The following is a 20,263-nucleotide window of genomic DNA, read 5'->3' on the forward strand; positions in this document are numbered from 1 at the left end:
AGCCTAAAGGCCACCTGCTCTGTGAAACCTCACCCAGCTCCCAGAGGTGGACACTCCCTCTTGGGTGCTACTGTAATGCACAAGGCTCTTTCATCCTCTCCATTTTGACCCTGAGTGTGTTGTGCCTTACTGCGTGCTTTAATCGAATTGTATTCACACTGATAAATTTTCATCCAGAAAGTATTTTTCTGGAGTAATGTCACTAAAGCAATTTAATTCTCTTGGTCAATTTTCCATATAATGTAATTAAAATATATTTCCTTTTATACTAATTTTCCAGTTTTATTTCACTACACTTTTTTTCAGTGGGGTTAATACTTTTTTGCATTGGTTTTACAACTAAGATATGATTCATCTATCAATATTTTTTTACCCACATCACATTTTACAACTATGGCCTCCATCAGAGAGTTTTCTTTGGTGGTCATGATTTCAACTAAGTTCGGCTTTCCTGAATCAAATTTTGCAGATGTAAATTATATTACTATTCGTATATTTAATCAATTTTTTAGTTTTTAAAATTTTTACTGTGTTCATTTTTATTAGTTGCTTTAGTTTGTGTTGATTATCTTTACTATTAGTCATCATTTGGAAAAAGAATAATAGTTTGCATTTTTTTTTTTTTTTTTAAGGAATATCACAAGAAAAAGTGTGAGCAGTTTCTCTGAGTTGTGTAATTACCGTGGTTGCCATTGGCAGATCAAAGCACACAGAAGTCCTTGAAGTCAAAATGGCAGGGTGGGGGGGATCAAAACATCCTGTTTAAGCTCATGAGATTTTCTATAATCTATTAGACTAGTACTTAGAAGATGGTAAGGTGGTTGTCTCTCCAGCTAGACCGAAAGCCACTCAAAGACAGGGTCTATACCATTCACCTCTAGTTTCCCAGCACCTGGCAATTGGGTATTTGAAGAATGAATGAATGAATACATAAGTAAATGAATCCACAAGGAGATCATGAGAAATACTGTCAGATTTTTTACTGAAGGTCATTACACTATGCCTACCTATATAAGACATAGTGGCTTCTGAAGCCATTCTTTCTGGGTTCAAATCTCAGCTTTATCATTTACCAATAATGTGACCAAGCAAGTTACATTCCTCTCTGTAATTTAGCATATCTGCCTGGAGGTGAGGATAATAAAAGTATTTGCGTCACAAGGTTGCTGCAAGGATTAAGGGAGGTAATACATGTAAAGTACATAAGACATTAGCTCACATAGAATTGCTGCTATATTACTATCAACTATTAGTATTATGGTCATAAATCTCATCTGTGTGTCTAGTGATACTGAGAGGTGGTCAGGTTCACGTCCTATTATCAGGAGCTCACTATTCCATTAGGTATCCTTTCCTTTTTTTTTTTATTGGTTCTAATATTTGTTTCTTATACTGAATTGATAACTATATCCATTAGAGCTTCCATCCCACTGTTCATACCTCTATCCTCCTGAGACATATAGAATATATTCTCTTATATTTGACCGGCTTTCAAATTCAGAACCTGTTCATTGAGCACATTCTACGTTTCAAGCATCAGTATGAAAATTAAGCAGCTGTAAATCCTGACATCAAGTATTTAAAGTCCAGCCAGGAAAGAAGAGGGAAAGATGATATTTGTGTCTCTCACAGATCTTCTCCTCCTCTGAATCCAAGATCTCCATGATACACAGTTGGAAACCAGAATCCAACTCACAAACATAACTTACAGACATTTCTAAGTCTGGACTCACAAACATGATGTCAGGACTATATAATTGAAATTGTGTGATATTCGTACATAAACACACCCACAGATCAATGGAACCAGAAGAGAAAATCCAGAAACAGACCCAGTATGTATGGCAATGCAGTGTATGACTAAGGTGAGCAAAAGATGTTATTCTCAATAGTAGGTGTTCAGATAACTGGAGGGCCACATAGGAAAAATATGACATTGGGTGCATCCCTCACACCAGACATCAGGATCAATTCTGAACGAATTAGATTAAAATGTAAAAGATACAATCATACAAGTATTAAAAGAAAACATAGGTGAATTTCTCTATGACCTAATAGAGGGTAAGTTTTTCTCTGACTAAACTCTGGAAGCAAGAAGGAGAAAGACTGATACATTGCTTACATTAAAAAAAAAGCCTTTGCATGGCAAAAAAAAAAAAAAAAAACACCAGAAGCAAAATCAAAAGAGAAGTAACAAACTGGGAGAAAATATTTGCAATGTATGTGATAGGCAGAGTATTACCATCCCTAATGTGTCATGAGATTCTAAAAATAGAGAAAAGACTAACAATCCTAGAGGAAAATGGGCCAAAGATATGAAAAGCTCATGGAAAAAAGAAATGCAAATGGCCTTAATCATATGAAAAGCTGTTCAACCTAGCTCTTAATAAGAGAAATGCAAATTAAAACTACTTTGAAAGCCATTTCTCATCTGTCAGATTGGCAAAACCCCAAATATTGCACAGCATTCTGCGATGGTTGGCTGTGAGGAAGCAGATAGCCTCATTATTCCTGGTGGGAAAAGAACTACCCCTTTGGAGGGATATCTAATGATGTCCAGCAAAATTACACATGCATTTGCCCTTTGACCTCACAATTCCACTTTTAGGAATCTATTCAAACAAAAACCCAGTAAAAATATGAAAAGATGTATGCACAAGACTATTAATTATAGCTTCAAACTATGCCCTCAAAAGGAAACTGGGAGAATAAACTACGAAACTATGTTCATGCATTGGAGTACTATGCAGCTATAAAAAGCAATGAGGAACACCGCTATATACTATTATAAAGTGACTTTAAGAAAAAAATATATATCGTCAAAAAAAACTGATAGTAAAAAGTGCACACAGTATTCTACCATTTATCTAAGAAAGAGGAGATATGAATATATATATATTTCCTTATTTTTTTGGAAGCGTAAAATAAATAAACAAAATTTTTATGTTAGAGGTAGTAAGGAAATAGGATGCAAGAGGAGAGTGATAGAAAGTAGACTTTTCTGAATATACTTTCTTTGTAGATTTGACTTTGGAACTCTGTAAATATTTACATAATTATAAAAAATTAAATATGAAAAAAGCAATTCCTAAAAATCAAAAGCAAAAGGAAACAAATGAACCTGTTTATTAGGTTGGTAGGATAATCACACAGAGAGGAACTATTCTAAATGACCTTAAATCACAGTGATTTGACTGTACATCTCCAGTGGAATATAACCTAAAAACAAAAAGATACGCAAAAAAATTAAAAACTGTTTCTAGTAATCATACTGTTCGTGGTAGTGTTCTGAGACAGCTGTGTGCATACTGGGGAATAAAATAAACAAGCAATTAGGTTGGTATCATTAAGAACCAGAATTTTCATCATGGGAGAAAGGAAATATAGATGTGAGATTGATGAGGTTAAGTAAAAACACTATAGTCCTAAATTTGAATCAGAGAGATCATCATGAATGCCTGGAGTATTTTATCTCTACAAAAAAAAATAATAATTTCTAGCTCTAACTACTGAAAAGACTTAGAAATATGGACCAACCTGGTAGCATTGAGCACCCCTAGTGTCCAGATTGTGGTTTTAAACACCAAAAGAAAGCCAGGCTCCTTAGGGAAATGGCTAATTACAGGTCTGGAACAGGAAATGTATAGATGAGCCTGGAACATCCCTGAAGGCAGGGAAGCCATTAAAGAGGCAAAGGACTCAGGAACTAATGTCAGTAAGCTCCCAATCACCAAAGGTGGAAAATTTACAAATCAATAAGGATATTAAATGCAATGAATTGAAATACATCAAATATATTTAAATCCATTAAGTTCATAATACTAAAAAACCTAATCGGTCCCCTTTGGAAGATGGTAGAAAATCAATTCATTATTTTAAGAGCTGTTATAGAATTATTTATTCTGACTCTTCCTAACGAACTTTGTTGTACTTACGGGCAACTAAAGAACGGATGATTGTAAACGTCTCTTTATAAAAGTTATCCCAGCTAATAAATGAGGAAGGAAAAATAAAATTAAAGTATCACCATTTGCAACCCCTTGTGAATTATTGGATCTAGGCAATAATCAGCAATGAGGGCCACATCACAAATGGGGAGACAGCGAGATATTATGCACGTGATAAAGTACACAAACACTGCCTATGAAATATTCCTTTTTTTTTCCTTTGTGAGGAAGATTAGCCCTGAGCTAACATCTGTTGCCAATCCTCCTCCTCTTTTTTGCTGAGGAAGACTGGCCCTGGGCTAACATCCATGCCCGTCTTTCCTCCACTTTATATGGGACGCCGCCACAGCATGGCTTGACAAGTGGTGCAACGGTGTGCGCCCGGGATCCGAACCTGGGGCCCCCTAGCGGAGCGCGCGCACTTAACCACTACGCCACCAGGCTGGCTGCCCATGAAATATTCTTGCTACAAAATTGAACTTACATCTCTAGATCTAACTACCAATTTAGAAGAAATATATGGGACAGAAGGACATGTTAAATGACATCAGGGGAATGCAATCAGCAAAATCTAGACTGTGGGAGTCTCTACAGGACAAATGACCTGATCTCTTTAACAATAAATTACAAGGGGTAAAAAAAAGATGGAGAGAGAAATTCAGTAGATTAATAGAAACTTAAAAGACATATTAAACAATTGGATCTTGACCTGAGCAAACAAATTGTAAAATAGAACAAAAGAAAAAATTATGAGACAATTGGGGAAATTTAAACACTGATTGAATATTTGACGGTATTAGGGAATTCCTTTCAACACTTTTAGGACTGAAAATAGTATCGTGGTCACACTTTTTAAAAAGTTTTTATCTATTTTAGATGCATATCGAAATATTTTTTGGTGATATAATGTCTGGGATTTGCTTCAAAATAACTGGAACTTGGGGAGGATTGGGTAGGGGTAAAGACAAAACTAAGTTGGCTGTGAGTTGACAGTGTTGAAACTGGGTAATTGGTGCAAGGGGATTTATTACACTGTTCTCTCTATTTTTGCATATGTTTGAAATTATTCATAATAAAGAGGGTTTTTTAAATCCCATTTATGATAAAGTATCCAAAACATGGAGTGCAATACCCTAGATAGTATATTACTTGTCGTAGAGGACATTTGAACCCAGGTTCTAAATCCTCTTCCCGTATGAGGAACCACGTCATACGTAATTCTTGGGCCTGTGGAACCTGAAAGGAGGCATATGTGACCTGTCCCCGACCCCTGGAAGATAAGGCATCGGCCTATTACTTGGGTTTAGCCAACTGCACACTCTCACTTAGGACTTTGAATCTTGGTGAATGTCACCAAGACCCAAGAAATGGTGCCCAATATCCAGAGGTAAGACCATCTAGTCATGGCAGTGGGGTCAGGGGTATCATCCTAAATAGACTGCTCTTACCACAAGGCTTTGACTGTGGTTCTTGCTGTCTAGCCTCTCTTGGTTTCTGCTTGTTTTCTGAATCTGCTTCTCCAGACTTGTTAATTCTTTGAGATATCCAACAGCCTTCCAATAAATTCCTTTTCTCTTTAAGTTGGCCTGAGTCAGTTTTCTTTGCTTACAACAAAGATTCCTGAGTGCCATTTGAATAAAAAGTTCAGCAGGACTATAATACATATAAATTAAAACATATTTTAAAAAATAAGGCACTATATAAAATGTATGGTAGTATGTTTGTGCAGCATATATATCTACATATATAATAGATAAGATCATGTTTTGTATAGAGCACTTTATAGTTTAAAAAGTACTTAAATTGATTTCTATTATCTTTATTATTAAAATAATGATTATAATAATGAAATAATAATGCATAAGTATGAATTAACTTTTTTGGCCAACATAAACATTTTCAATCTTATAACACTATGAGGATAATAACATCTGGCTTGCCTATAGCAGTTGATTGCTATGTACATTAAACAGGATAATCGTAAGGAGAGAACTTTGAAAATATAGATGAAAGGCACTGCTGTTGTTACTTAGTTGATATAGAAGCCCCAGATGAACCTCGTCCAGGCACTAAGGGATTTTTGATACCTGGTGTCTATGCAACTTGTGAAGTCTACTCCTCCTACTGTTTCCACACCTTCCTTGCTTCCTTCATCCCACGTGCCCAGTGGAATAGCCATCAGCATTTCCCAGGACATGTAGAGATACTGGATTCTCCATGGCTGAGAGGGAAGATTTAAGAGTAAGGATGAAATCCAGTAGACTAGGACAACAGAAAGATGTCATGGATTTAGAATAAAGTCACTGTCTGAGGTCCTGAGAGATCTCAAATGCAATTTTCTGCTTTTTTAAGCTATAAATAAGGATGCTCAGATAAGGAGGACCTTGATAGATTCCTTGGGGACCCCAAGGCCAAAAAGTGGAACAAGTCAGCTGGACTTCCTCTTGGCCTAGATGATGCTCAGCTACATAGAGAGAAGGGGCAGAATCACTCACAGAGAGAGATTCCATGCCCATCAGACCTCATAATGAGGCTAAGCAAGAGCAGCTAAAAGAGGCAAGGCTGGCACTAGTGCTTGGATAATCCGGGGGAGCCAGAATGAAGGCAACCATCCAGCCTTTGGAGCAGCTGGTGAAAGGTCGGTCAGCCTGGAGGATGAAAAAGCCGTGTAAGAGGCATCAGAATGGCAGACAATATTCTAAAGAGACGGACGATAAAGAATGTTCCAAGACAGAGACTCTAAAACGCCAATAAGAAACCCCAAGTGAGTAGAGCTTAGACATCCAGACAAGGAGTCAGTGACTTGCAGCTATGTCCAACCAGCTGTCCAATAGAGGATCTTGTCCGGTAGACTCTCTTCTCTGTGATAACCTCCAAAGAGCTCAATCCACTCAGAGCCATCTACAGCCAGGATAAGACAGAGAAGAGGTTTCTTTCATCTGCCTGCCTGCTCTGGACACTATGGGTAGGGCGTTGGTGGCAGTTGTGGTAGAATTCTTTTCCTCCCCTTCCTACTTCTATGGTTTCCATTCCAGAAAGGTAGAGACAGCTGTTATTTATATTAAATAATTTAATTTCAAGGAATAATAAACAGGCTAGACTTCCAGATCAATTTCCCGTGTGTCAATTCCATATGACTGAGGAGTTGTCTATTTCAACATCAAAAGTTTACTAAGTTTTACATTTTCCAAAGAAATCTTTAGATACGTGTATGCTCCCTTTGTCTTATTGAAGAGAGGACACAGAATACAATTCAGACTTTTCTTTATGACTCAGGACTATTATTAAGATCATCAATAATCGTGTTGTACTGTGCTGTGCTGTAAACCCAGGGCTCTGCCTGGATGTTTGGACCTAGAAGAAAGAGATCCAAGCTGCTCTGCTTCAGTCACTTAGTATCCATTCTGCACTCTGTGTTCAAACAATTTGCATAAGTTTGGAATGTTTTGTTCTTTGAAAGTTTTGCAGTGCTGGATGGTAAAGACATCTAGTCCTAGTTTTTTATTTGTGAGCATATATTAAACCATTGGTTTAATGGTGGTTCTTTAATGGTTATAGGGCAATTTTGGTTTTTGATTTCTTCCTATGTCAGTTTTCATAAGATATATTTTTCTACAAATTTGTTCTTTTCATCTCAGTTTTCAAATTTTGGCATAAACTTGTTCATAATATACTCTTGCCTTTTTAGTCTCTGTATCAACTATAGGCATGTCCCTTTTTCCATTCTTAATATTGTTTATTTGTGGTATCTCTCTCCCTCTCAATCCTGCTAAAGTTTATCAATTTGATTAGTCTTTTCAAAAAATCAAGTCTTGGTTTTATTAGTCCTTTAGTTTTATTAGTCCTTTATTAATCCTTTCATCAATTTCTGTTCTTACTTTTATTATTTTCATCTATAGTTTTTATTCTATTTTTTTTCTAACCACTTACATTGTATATTTAGCTCATTAACTTTCAGCTTTTCTTTCTAATATAAGAATGGGATGCTATACAATTTCTCTTTTTTTTGCAAAATATATTATACTAAAGCATTGTTGCTATAGTATTTTTTTCTAATATTAATATAACTACAGCAACTTTCTTTTGATTGCCATTTGTCTATAATGACTTTTTCCATCCGTTTAGATTTTAAGCTTTCTGTATTATATTTCAGACATGTTTCTTATAAATAGCCTAAAGATAATTTTAAAAATCTAGTCTAAAAATGTTTCTCTTTTAACTTAGTCCACATAAATTTACTGTATTTACTGATATATTTGGATTTACTTCTACCATCTTATGTGTTTTCTCTTTGTACTACCTGTTCTGTTTCTATTTACCTCTTTCTTACCATTTTCATATTTCGTTTTTCTCCTCCACTACTTTGGAAGTTATACTTTCTATAACTATGATTTTCATGGCTTCCCTAGAAATTTTAATATGCTTATTTTATCAAAATTTAAAGTCAACCAGTATCCTTTCCATCCTCATTAACAACACAGGCATTTTAGAACATGTTAATTACCATCACCCCTCCCAACTTATTTGCAACTGTCCTCATGCATTGTAGTTTTAATAACCCCAGAAGAAATTACTATAGAGTTATTTCCCATCAATATTTCTTTAGAGTTACTCATATATTTACTACTTTTTGAGCTAATTGTTCTTCTTTTATCTCAGATTTCCTTCTGGGTTCATTTTCCTTATACCTGAAGTGTACTCTTTATAATTTATTTTAGTGAGGATCTGTTAGTGGCAAACTCTTTCAGTTTTTGTGTATTGGAAAATGACTTCCTTTTTACCCTAGTTTTTGAAGGATATTTTCATTGAGTGTACATATATATATATATATATACACACACACACACACACACATATATATACATAAAAGTTGATAATTATTGTCTCTCCACATATTTGAGATATTATTTCATGGTCTTCTGGATTCCATTATTGCCACTGAAAAGTCAACTGCTATTCTAATTATCATTCAGTTTTGGTAGTCTATCTTTTCTCTCTGACGGCTGTAAGATCTTCTCTTTGTCTTCGGCTTTCTGCAATTCCACTATAATACGTCTAAGTGTGAATGTTTTTGTATTTATCCTGCTTTGGATAGGCTGACTTCCTGAATCTGAGGACTGGTGTCTTTTACCAGTTTGGGAACATTTTCAGTTATAATCTATTCAAACATTGCTTTGCCTAATCCTCTCCTTTTATCACTTACGTTTGGAATTCTAAGATATTAAACCCTCTCCCTCAATTCTACATGGCTCTCAACCTCTTTTTTTTCGTATTTTTGTCTTTGTCTTCCTGGGCTGACTTTGAATTATTTCTTCAGATCTATTTTCCAGTTTACTAACTTTTTCCTTGAACAATATCCACTAACTGTTTAATCCATCCATTAGCTTTTAATTTCCATTTTTATATTTCTCATGTTTTAAATTCTATTTTTATCCCACTATGACTGGTCTTTTTTATAGTCTCTTGCTTCTTATTCATATTTTCCACCTCTTCTTTTACTTATTTTAAATACAGTGTACAACTTATTTTACATCCTGCGTCTGACAGATTCAAGACTTGAATACTTTGTAGATCAAATTTGACTGTCGGATGCTTTTGCTGGTGTTTGCTCTTGGTGCTTTCTTTTTCCCCTGTCTGTTTTGTGATTTTTTTTTAAAAGTGAACTCACATTCCTTGGACCTCTAGCTGTGGGAAGTTTTGTGGCCTGCGTTAAAGGCGTCTTTCTCCAGAGAGGATTTGTATATACTTTTGCAGACGCCTAAGAACTTCCAAAAACTTTATGTTAAATTTTACTCCTGAGATTTTCTAGACCATCAAGAATTTGATTTTAAGTTATAAATCTAAGGGGGGGATTCACAGGGGAGAAATTTGCCTCTCTTCCCAGCACAAGATTGAGAGGCCATCTTCACCCTAACGCCCGGGGTGAGGGTGGGAGCGTTTCTAGCTCATCTGTATACTGAGATAATTGGCCTTTGGAGTCCCAGCTTTATGGGAGGTAAGGGGGCTATTTTATTAGACTCTTCATCTTGGGCAAGCCTCAGGCTTTGTAGCCTGTCCTCCATATTCTATGAAATTTAGAAATTATAAGCTTCAAGTTACCAGGTTCTTCAAGTACAATAGACCTCAGCCTTGTCTAGGTTCCTTTCACTTGTGTTTTGGCCCCTGTATTAAATTTCCTCAGGTTGTTATAACAAAGCACCACAAACTGGATTGCCTAAAACAACAGAAATTTGTTCTCTCACAGCGCTGGAGGTTAGAAGTCTGAAATCAGGTATCGGCAGGGCCACGCTCTCTCCAAAGCTTCTAGGGGAGGATCCTTCCTTGCCTCTTCCAGCTTCTGGTAGCCTCGGGCATTCCTTGGCTTGTGGCATCATAACTCCAATCTCTGCCTCCATCTTCACACGGTCATCTTCCCTCTGTCTCTGTCTGTATCCAAATTTTCCTTCACTTATAAGGAGACCAGTCATATTGGATTAGGGACCACCCTAACCCAGTATGACCTCATCTTAACCTGACTACATCTGGAAGACCCTATTTCCAAAGAAGATCATATTCACAGAGACAGGGGGTTAGAATTTCAACATATTTTTGAGGGGACTCGATGCAACCCATAACAGTCTCTAACAATTTCTTAATTCCTTACCTGCTCTTGAGTGCTTTCTTATATATTCTAGCATTTTTATAGCCATCTTCTCTACAGTCTTTCTGTCTCCTATTCAGTGTCAGCTATTATTTCTCACTCTTTTCATTCTGCTTGCCCATAGCAGTTCCCTTCTTTTCCCCACTTGAGTTGTGGACTTGGAAATCCGGGGGAAAAAAAGGCTAGAATTGAGTGCAAAATAAGAAAAGACTTTAAACGGGGACTCAGGGGACATGATTGTGAATGAAGTGGAAGGAAATTACTGCATGGACATTTTAATACTTTTTTGGGGATGCTTAAAGGACTTTTATCCCTAGATCACTGTCTAGGCTTTAGAATCATAAAGATCTGGGGTCGAATCTTTTCTCTACCTTTTATAAGTTGCATGACCTTGAGAACATATGTAAACTCTTAACTTCACAATTTCTTCCTCTGAAAAAAGGGGCATTATAATAACTGCTACTTTTTCGGGTGTTTTATAGATGGATGACATAAATAAAGTGCCAGAGCAGGTATCGAATAATTGTGCAAACAACTCTATTTCTGTGTCCCAAATGGGCAAGGACTTTGAATAAGTGCCTCTGCATGAATGAGGTGAGAAAAGCAATGTCTCTCATTTTTACACACAATCCTGTGGGATAATTGAGGGGAGATCCTCGACCAGGAGAGTGAAGCAGTGAGACGTTAACTCACAGAACATGAAAGAAAACACTGACAACCACACAAAATGTGAAAATCTATTTTGGAGATGCTCAGTGGTCTGTATCCCTTAAAGAGGGACTGAATTCAAATGAACCAGCCCCTCCTTCTGTTCCTCAGCTCTGCCAGCCAACAGGTTGTTGGGTCCCTGCTTTAAAAGTTACCTTTCCTTCAACTCCAATGACACTTCGTCTCTGTCAAGTGGGAGGGAAGAGATAGAGGGAAAAAACAAAAGCCAGGCAACACTTTATACTGCCTTTTATACCCCGAACACAAAATTACCCCAAAATTTTCAACAAATATTTGAAAGCCTCACCAGGCCCACACTCCAGACCAGCTTTACAATCTAGGGAGGAAAAGGCAGACATCACCCACCACCTCAGGACCGACTCTCATACACGTTGGAAGCAGAGTTCACAAATCTAATTCCTCTCTCCATTTCTGGATATTTTTACCCAGAGAGCATAAGTGACTAGAGGTGGTCTGGTCCGCTCAGCCAATTCCTGGTGGCAGCAACTAGTGAAAAATATTCGGTTTGGGGGAGAGCATTTATCCAGGAGTGGTGCTGAAATGAGACGGCGAGGATGCAAATGGTGAATAAGCGACGGGTGTAGGGCCAGCTGGGGGAGTGAGGCGCTTATGCAGGCGCTGTCCTCTAAGAATATATTAGCTCCCCAATAAGCCCGTGCATTTTGACTTCCTCCAAAGCAATTTCTCTGGGTTTCAGTGAAGACAGGTGTCTGCAAGTGTTTTCTAAGCTCGGCTTCAGACAAGCTGCTCCTGCTGCCGGTCCTCAAAGCCCTAGTATTAAGTCTGGCCAATAAGTTAGGCCCACACCGTGCCGGCAGGCCACTGTAGGTGTCCTGAGATGCTCACGGGAGGTGCCCAGTCTCCCCTCAGGGCGGGGCGAGGGCTGTCCAGGGCCAACTGACTGCCCAGTGGGTGGGAGGGGTAAGGACGTTACAGTTGAGAGGAGAGGGTATCCAAGCTGGAGTCCTCGAGTGGAAGTGAATATCAAGAACTAGAGACGGCAGATACAGACACTAAGGCCAAAGGGGCAAGCGTGGGGTCACTCGTAGGAACCAGCCAGATATTGGGGGGTTCTGCATGGAGGGCTGGCAGTGAGGAGGAACATCTCAGTGTGATGAACACCAGCATACAAAGTCCCCTCCAAGGGCTGGAAGCCTGTAGTGCATGGGTGTGTCGGGCTGCTTCAAGATCCCCATGGAGAGGACAGTAGAGACAAGCCACAGCTCGAATGTCGGGTTTTTCATGAGGCTAGGACCACACCCTGCACAGAGGGGTGGGCTTCCCTCTAGGATAAGGTCCTTCATTGTATCCATCATCACATTCCTGCCCACGACCAGAGGACCCAATGTGTCTTTCAGACATGAGGGAGTTGTCTTTTGGAGTTAGCTTTTCATCTGCCCAGGGAAAGGGGCCAGAGCCTAGGAAATGTTTCAGTAGGATGAGAAATTAAAGGGTGCCCATTGTGGATTCACACCACGTATTGGTGGCTGCAAAGGGCCCTATACTTTGGTGGAGGATGGCGGCTACCTCCAGAGAATGGTGTGAGGCATGAACGGTTGTGAGGGTCTGACCAGCTCATGGTGGGCTCAGAAACCAGGTGTGTTTTGCTGTTTATACCCCATGAGTTTAAGCCCTCTCTTGACAAAGTCTTTAGGCAAGTTCAGTGGGTCACTGTGGAGGACACAGGGAATACCAGAGCGAGAAATCCCAAGGGGAGGTGACTCTGGGGGGAAGTGACTCTGAGGGCCCTCTTGTCTAGCCCTCCTTGATGCCTGCAGTCTTCTCCTGGGGCACACCTTCACTCACCCCTGAGAAGCCTATGTTTGGTTTTAACAAAGAGGTGGTTCCCTTGAGTTGGGAGCTCAACTCTCTCATGTCCCCACCTCCAGCCAAAGCAGTTTCTGAAGTCTTTTTCTTCCTGAAAATTCTATAGGTCCCATCCTGTCTCTCTATCCCATCCTTATCAGCCCCGATCACACACACACGGGCCAAGGTTAGGGATTGGACATTCAGACTTACTCCGTGACCCTCGACCTTGATGCCCATTTCTCCACCCCCTGGACTTGTTCACCCTGTGGGGAGTTGAGCCAAGCCCCGTGGGTGAGAACTCCTGCTCACCCTGATCCCGAGCTCGACATTCTCGCCTCCGTAGACCTCCATGCCTTCGTCCAGTAAGCCGATCTCCTGGAAGTACTGCCGGTCCACAATGAAGCAGCCAATGAGGGCAGGGCTCCTGCAGGGGTGTGGGGAGATGGGCCAGCAGTTAGCAGAGAGGCTGTGTCATGGGGGCCGCCAGAGGATTAAGAGCAGTGGTACCTTCCTACCAGGAGGATCTGGTCCTCTCCCTTCCTTTGCTGCCAGAGCTGGTGTGAGCCTCGTTCTCCCAGTGACCCTCCCAGGTCTACCCTCAGCAGCTACTCCAGGGAGGCTGCTTCATCAGGGCAGCGGCAGATATCTCCTGTCCTGGGACCAGCTGTCATTCCCAGTGGTGCTCGTGTGTGTCAGCGGAGAGGGAGTGCTCAGTCTGCTACCGTGGATTGAATGTCCGTATCTCTAGCTGCCCTGACCTTGAACTCTGAACTGCACAGCCAGTCTCTGTTTCTACCTGGGCACTATGCCAACTGCCTCACCATTCCCCAGCTAGGGTTCTGCATGCCAACCTTGGTCCATTTAGCAAGGTTCGCTGGGGCTTTGGATAGCATGGTAAATAATTTGGATTTTATCCGTAGGTAAAGGAGTATCGACAAGGAATTTTAAGCAGACAGTGGTATGATCAGATCTGTGTTTTTCAAAAGAAGACTCAGGCAGCTGTGGGGTGACTGGAGGAGACTGGGTGGAAATTGAGGACTCCAGCTGGGAAGCTTGTGGCTATATTGAGGTGAGAAATGATGAGGACCTGGAGCAGAGAATCAGGAATGGAGAGAGGGATTGTTCAAAGACATATTTTGATGCAAAATCAGCAAAACTCCGAAACGGATGAACTATGAGAGTGAGATGGGGAGGAATCTGGATGCCAGCTGGCTTTCTCTCAGGTGATGGTGGCGTGAGGGCCACTCATCAATACGGGGTATAGAGAAGAAGCTGGTTTCAGAAGGAAGAAGCATTCTGTGCGGGGAAGGCTGATCTTAAGGTGCCTGTGGGACACTAGGGGGAGATATCCAACTGGCTGGGCTTAGATAGCCGGTTTGGGTCTCGGATTCAGCAGGGGTCTTAGGCTGGAGCGAGACATTAACAGCTAGTGGGTCCAGGAGCTGGAATGCCTTTCCTTACTGCGAGTGTGAGCGCGGGGCTTGCCTGCCGCGTGCAGATGCCCAGCACAGGACTTCACGAGGAGCGATTCACATCAGGTCAACCAGCGTGAGTGCGTGTGGGCTGCTTCTCTGCTGACAGCATGAACTTACACAAATGACTCTGAATTGTTTCACTGCACACTGCCACCATTTCTAGCCCTTGCGTAGCATCTTAGCAGCTAGTGGCTGAAGGATTTGGAGGGGAAGAGAAAGAAAACGAGAAATAAAGAAGTCTCAGCGATGAGAAAACATGCAAATAGACCCATTTTTAAAATTGGAGACTCATCAAGATGGAGAAACAGCTAAGAATTTGTAGGCGTTTCTTTGGAGAATGCTGATGTGGGACGCTGCTCAGGCAGAGACTGGAACTTGGGGTCCCTGTCCCTCTTCATTTCTAACCACGGCATTTTATTCTGAATGGCCTCACCTTCCACAGACCGCGGGCATCCAGGCGGCTCAAGCCACCTCAATGCACTGCTCCTAAAGCAGGCTGCACTCCTGCTCCGGTGGGGGCGCCTGGCCCTGGCCTTGGAGGCGAGTGCTTTGGGAAAATTCCCCATTCTGGCTGTGTGTCTCTGAGAGAAGCTCCCTAGCCTCTCTGAGCCCCTGACTCTGTATCTATGAAGTAGAATCAACTATAACCTCACAAGGATTAAATTAAACAATGTAAGGCACGCAAAGACCTCTGGACATAACTGGTACTCGAAAGATCATTTAAAAACATGCACTTGCACACTGAAGAAGCCCAGAGAATCCCCTCTCTAAATGAGTGGTGACTTAAAAACATCAGCCTGGCAGAGTGGGCAGAGTGGGGTCTCAGCCTTCTCCTCAACATTCCTGAAATGTCGCGCATGGCAGGGCAATCCAGGACATGCAGAAGGGGCCTTCCCCCTACGGCCAGACCCGGTCACGGAAAGAACAGAATCCAAAACAGTCACTCTGGGATGAGCACAGGACACCTTGGGCAGTTTATTTATTGTTTACCCTATATCTACGATAGTCTATCTGGGGAATTAAGTGGACCCAATCAGCCTGAAAGTGTTATTGATTTATACCTTGCCTCATTCCCAAAAAGATTAGAAATAGCATACAAGAAAATGTGAAAAACAAAACAAATAAATGTCTGAAAAGACCAAAAGTTCACAACAAACTGGGGGCCAGTTAGAAAGCATGTGCAGCCTTAGGTCCTCCTTCACAGTTCTTAAAGTGAAGCCACAAAGTTGACTCTGAGCTTCCTGGTGGCCAAGGTGAAAATGAACATATATGGTCTTAGAAATAAGATTTACAGTTCCCATGTGAAAATGTCATACTAATCCCTTAGGGATAGCAAGGCTTGCTTTGACTAGCAGTCAGTTTGAAAGGAATTTCTCATGTCAGTCTTCTTAAAGAGGCCATTTCAGGACATAGTGAACAACCATCTCAAAGAGATAGCTTTAAAACACAATAGAAGGTATCTCTGGGCTCTTTTTATAGCTTACATCACGTGCGGACAGAGCACTAAAGCACAGCTCTAAGAAAATAGGAGCCGAGGTGGGCAGGACAAATGCGTATAACCCAAAGCTTTCTGTGGGGCTGTCTTCATCTAGGGGTAAAACCAGGAATGTGCTTCCAAAAACTTTCCACTAATATAATTTCTCTCAGCCAAGTTTTTGGTAAAAATTAGGGGGTGGAAAATTTGAAGCTGAGATGATAGTCTCTGTGAAGGACCCAGCTTACAGGTTTACTAAGACCAGGCTGAGCCATTTAGAGATGAGCAGAGCAGAAGCGTCTCCTCTCAGTGCAGCCTCCTGCAAGACCGCGCACGGGGGTGACGGCATCTTTCCCTCCAGGAGCGTGCAACAGGCCTGGAGGCAGAATTCAGCCACGCCAGTTCTGAGCTCGGCAGTGGGTGACTACGTGGATGGCCACTAGGCATGGGATCCAGCTACCCGGGTTTGGATGCTGGCTCCCTGCCCAGAGCCCTTGGCAGGGCCATTCTCCTTTGTCAGTCTCGCTTTCTTCATCTTGTAAACCAGGACTGACACAATGAGCTGTCACCAGGTTATGACGAGGAGCAAATGAGCCCATGTGGGTAAAAGGCCCTTGCACACAGTAACCTCCAAATGCGTATTTAACAACACAAAATGTGGCAGGGGCCTAAGAAATAGGTAACAGAGATAACTGCAGGAAAGCTCCGTGGAGTTCACCTCCATCCTGTTTTAAATAGGAATATAGCTTTTTCTTCTGGCAAGGAAAAATGTGATCTTAGATAATAATCATCCATTTTCAATTAAATTTTTCTTAATCTTTCTCCCTTATGTAATACAAGGCAACATCAGTTTCTAATCTCCTCTTTCATTCCAGGAACTGTCCCCAGGCCGCCTTCTGGTGCCGTCTGTGTGTTTAACCGGCAGGACTTTGCAGAAAGTGTAAAGGCACCTGATGTGAGATGAACCAGACAGAAATAAGGGCTGGTGGGGACTGCTGATTCGGGAATCCTAACCCATTAAACACAGGCTGCACAGGGGAGGCCTTCGGGTGCCTGTGAAGGCAGCAGCAAAGGCAGAGAGAGTTTGGGATCTTTGATGCAGTCTGTAGCCAAGTTTACTTGAGTCCAACAGGATTAGCTCAAACGTCAGCAAGGCATACAGGTGCCTGGGTCTGGTCTTGCCTCTCCGCCTCTGCAGCCTCATTGCCTGGGGCTGCGCCCTCACAGTCCTCCCTCCCTCTGAACCCTATCCGTGTCCATGAATTCACTCTGCTCCTTCGAATATGGGTGCCCCTGCCCCAACCCTGCTGTCTCCCACCTGCCCTTACACGTGCAAATGCTACACTCTCTGAAAAGGATCCTCACCGTCACGCAGTTTCCACCAGCAGGGTGGAGTCATTTGTTATTCCAATTTTTTGTCTGTCTTCACTAGACTCCAGGCTTTTGGGGGCAGGAATCGGGTCAATCACTCTGGAGCCCCAGCACCCACACAGCAGTTGGCATCCAGTGGGTGTCCCACAGTGATGCATTGAAATGAGTAACTCTGAGCCTCTGAATGGATTCTGGGCACCGTGGTTCTTTTAAAAGGGATCATCAGAGCCTGAGAGCAGTGACGGGAGGTCATTTGTCATTCCTTTCCACCACTCCCTCTGCCGCCCCGCGGACAGCATGGAACTGGAGTTTGGGGGGAAAAGGCTGGGATGGGAGGGGAGCCCCTGCCTGGGACACAAGGCAGAGGGACCTACAGGCAAGGATGCTTTACCTGATCGGGGCTGTGGAGTTCTCCAGCTTCCACCAGGCCTTGGGGGGGTTTAGATAGCGGCACCACAGCTCCCAGTCAAAGCCCTGGGCGGCCAGCGGGTACTCTTCTATCTCAAAGTTGTCGTATTTGATGTTGTCGAAGGAGGGCGAGATGATCCGCTTCCGGTTCTCCTTGATGCGCGTGAGCACGGGTTCCGCCCTGAGCAGGAGGCAGAGAGAGACCGGCAATTGCTTCCAAGGTGGATAAACACCAGCTTGGCAACTCCTAAAGCCCCTGCCCCCGCAGGAGGAGGAAGAAACACCCGGCCATCTCCCCCACAGCAGAGCTGCTCTGCCTCCTGGGGAGCGGGTCCTAGTCACCTCCCATTCCCCCTACTTCTGGGTTGGCAGGGGGCCTGTCCACTCTTTCAGCTCGTCCGGGCTGAGCTGAGAGAGTCTTAGTGCCTTAGATCCTTGTGTCTGCTTGCTTTCTCTTTTTCCACTAGGAAAAAATTCAAGACTCAAGAAAGAAGAAAGGAACAGATCTGAGGTTCCACAGGAAGCTTTCAACTCAGGCTTTGATTTTGCTAAAATTCACTGTATCCACCAGGAGGAAAAGGCAGATGAGGATGGCAGAGACACGGAGGTGGGAATGAACTCACTTCCATCAGTCATGCGATGGTGCTTCGGTCCTTCCAGATGTGCACCCCCACCCCAAGCATTCCCCACCGCCCAGGGAGAGGTGGGGGGGGTCGAGCTTCCGGGGAGCTGGGAGGCCCCTACGGGCACCAGGCGAGTAAAGTGTTTGCAGACAGGAATGATAAGCTTCTCATTAATAATGCATTTGTTGTATAACTGTTTATTCAAACCAGCTTGAAATAGTAAGTGTCCCTCTCCTCCTCTGGCCATAAATCCAATGAAAATGCTTTTTAAATAGTCACAAACGGCAAGCAGGGGCTTCAACTATAAAAATGGCTGCACTGCAGCCTCAATTTGAGCCTGTTATGTAAAAGTGTGCCCCAATCCGGTCATGCTGTGTGCACGCCCGGCTGCTCTCCCTGCTAAAGGGCCCTCCTCACCCCGCTCCAGGGAGGCAGAGGACAGCCCATGGAGTGTGGGAGGAGAGCAGACCACAGCGCCGCCAGGCAGGGTGCTACACTCAGTCGTCCCCAGCACCTGGCCCCCTATGCCCAGGCTCTCTGCAATGCCACACACAGTGGGCCGCCACACGCCCTCTGGCCCGCGGGGATGTTGGCGTCAGGTGCCCTATCCTGGCTTGGCTGCAGCCACTGCAGCCTTGTATCTGCTCTCTTGCCTCACCCAGCACCTGAGCAGCCCTGATCAGAGAAAGGTTCTCTAAGATCTAGTTTCACCAGTACGGAGAATCTGAGATTCTTTGCTACCTCTGGCCTGGCATCTGGGGGAGCCCAGGGCACCTGTGACAGCATCAAGCCACCTTGGCCCCTCTTCCCACTTGGTCTTGGCCCTGGCTATGTGGCTGGGCTTCTGTCTCATGTCTGGTCCAGCTCTCCCTCTCCTGGGGCTGCAGCCCTGGCCTCAGCTGGGCTGGCACTCTCTGCTCGGCCCTGAGCATTTACCCCCCTCCCAGATCATGTCTCCTAGAGGATCACAGCAGCCAGAGTCACACTTGATGTCACCATACACTTTAGACACTATGTGTTGACCTGTTGACCCCTGACCCTCCCCCACCCTGAAGGGCCAGCCCTGTTGCCTAGGTCACTCACATACCCAGATCTCACCTGTTCCCAGAATTCTCTCCTTTCACCACCATGACTAAGATCCCAGCATGCTTTGCACCCATTTGAGCCAAAGCCCCTGGACCACATTTGGACTCACCCTCCTCTCCTGATGGGCACTTACCAGCCCACATTGAACTCCACATGGGCATCAAAGAGTGCCACGACGGGGGCGGTGGCCGCCCTCCAGCCGCTGACCCTGGAGCGGATGAGGCCTTCCTGCTTGCTGTGGCGCACGACTTTGATGAAGCCCGGCTTCTGGCTGTTCACCTTGTCCACATACTCTGTCAGCTTCTCCTTCAGCTCCTCTGTGAGGGAGAAAATGCATCCTTAGCATAATGGGGGCAGGAGCAATCAAGACATTCACCCTTCTAGGGTGAACTGGCCCCAGAGAGAGGCAGGAGGGTCTGTCCCCTTCCCCCAGGTCTTCCTTGCTCTTCTCCAGGATGGCCAGCACAGCTCAGCTTGAAGGGAAAAATAGAGGCGAAAACAGTATTTATTGAGCCCAGCAACTTGCACAGGGTCACGTTCCTCACACATGTTGTCTATTTAATCTTCACAACAAGCCCTTGGGAAAATGGGGCTCAAAAGGCTTTATCAGTTTGTCCAATGTCATGCAGCCTGTGAGTGACAAAGTGTAGTTTCAAGCCGGGTCTAATGATTTCAAAAGCCACATTCTTCTCATAACCTCG

General features: G+C 43.2%; 1 protein-coding gene across 2 annotated transcripts in view; it reads right to left on the minus strand.

Annotated features, from left to right (window-relative positions):
• GALNT18 (polypeptide N-acetylgalactosaminyltransferase 18) overlaps positions 1-20,263 on the minus strand; it is a 342,317-nt gene that overhangs the window by 79,241 nt on the left and 242,813 nt on the right. For both annotated transcript variants that reach the window (XM_058545987.1, XM_058545985.1), the window contains exons 4-6: positions 19,696-19,879; positions 17,837-18,034; positions 13,435-13,549 (exon numbers count right to left, since the gene is read on the minus strand). In XM_058545987.1, the coding sequence (XP_058401970.1) occupies positions 13,435-13,549; positions 17,837-18,034; positions 19,696-19,879 (497 nt within the window). The remainder of the gene's footprint in view (positions 1-13,434; positions 13,550-17,836; positions 18,035-19,695; positions 19,880-20,263) is intronic.

The sequence above is a fragment of the Diceros bicornis genome, chromosome 7 (genome assembly GCF_020826845.1).
Source record: "Diceros bicornis minor isolate mBicDic1 chromosome 7, mDicBic1.mat.cur, whole genome shotgun sequence".
NCBI classification, from domain to species: domain Eukaryota; kingdom Metazoa; phylum Chordata; class Mammalia; order Perissodactyla; family Rhinocerotidae; genus Diceros; species Diceros bicornis.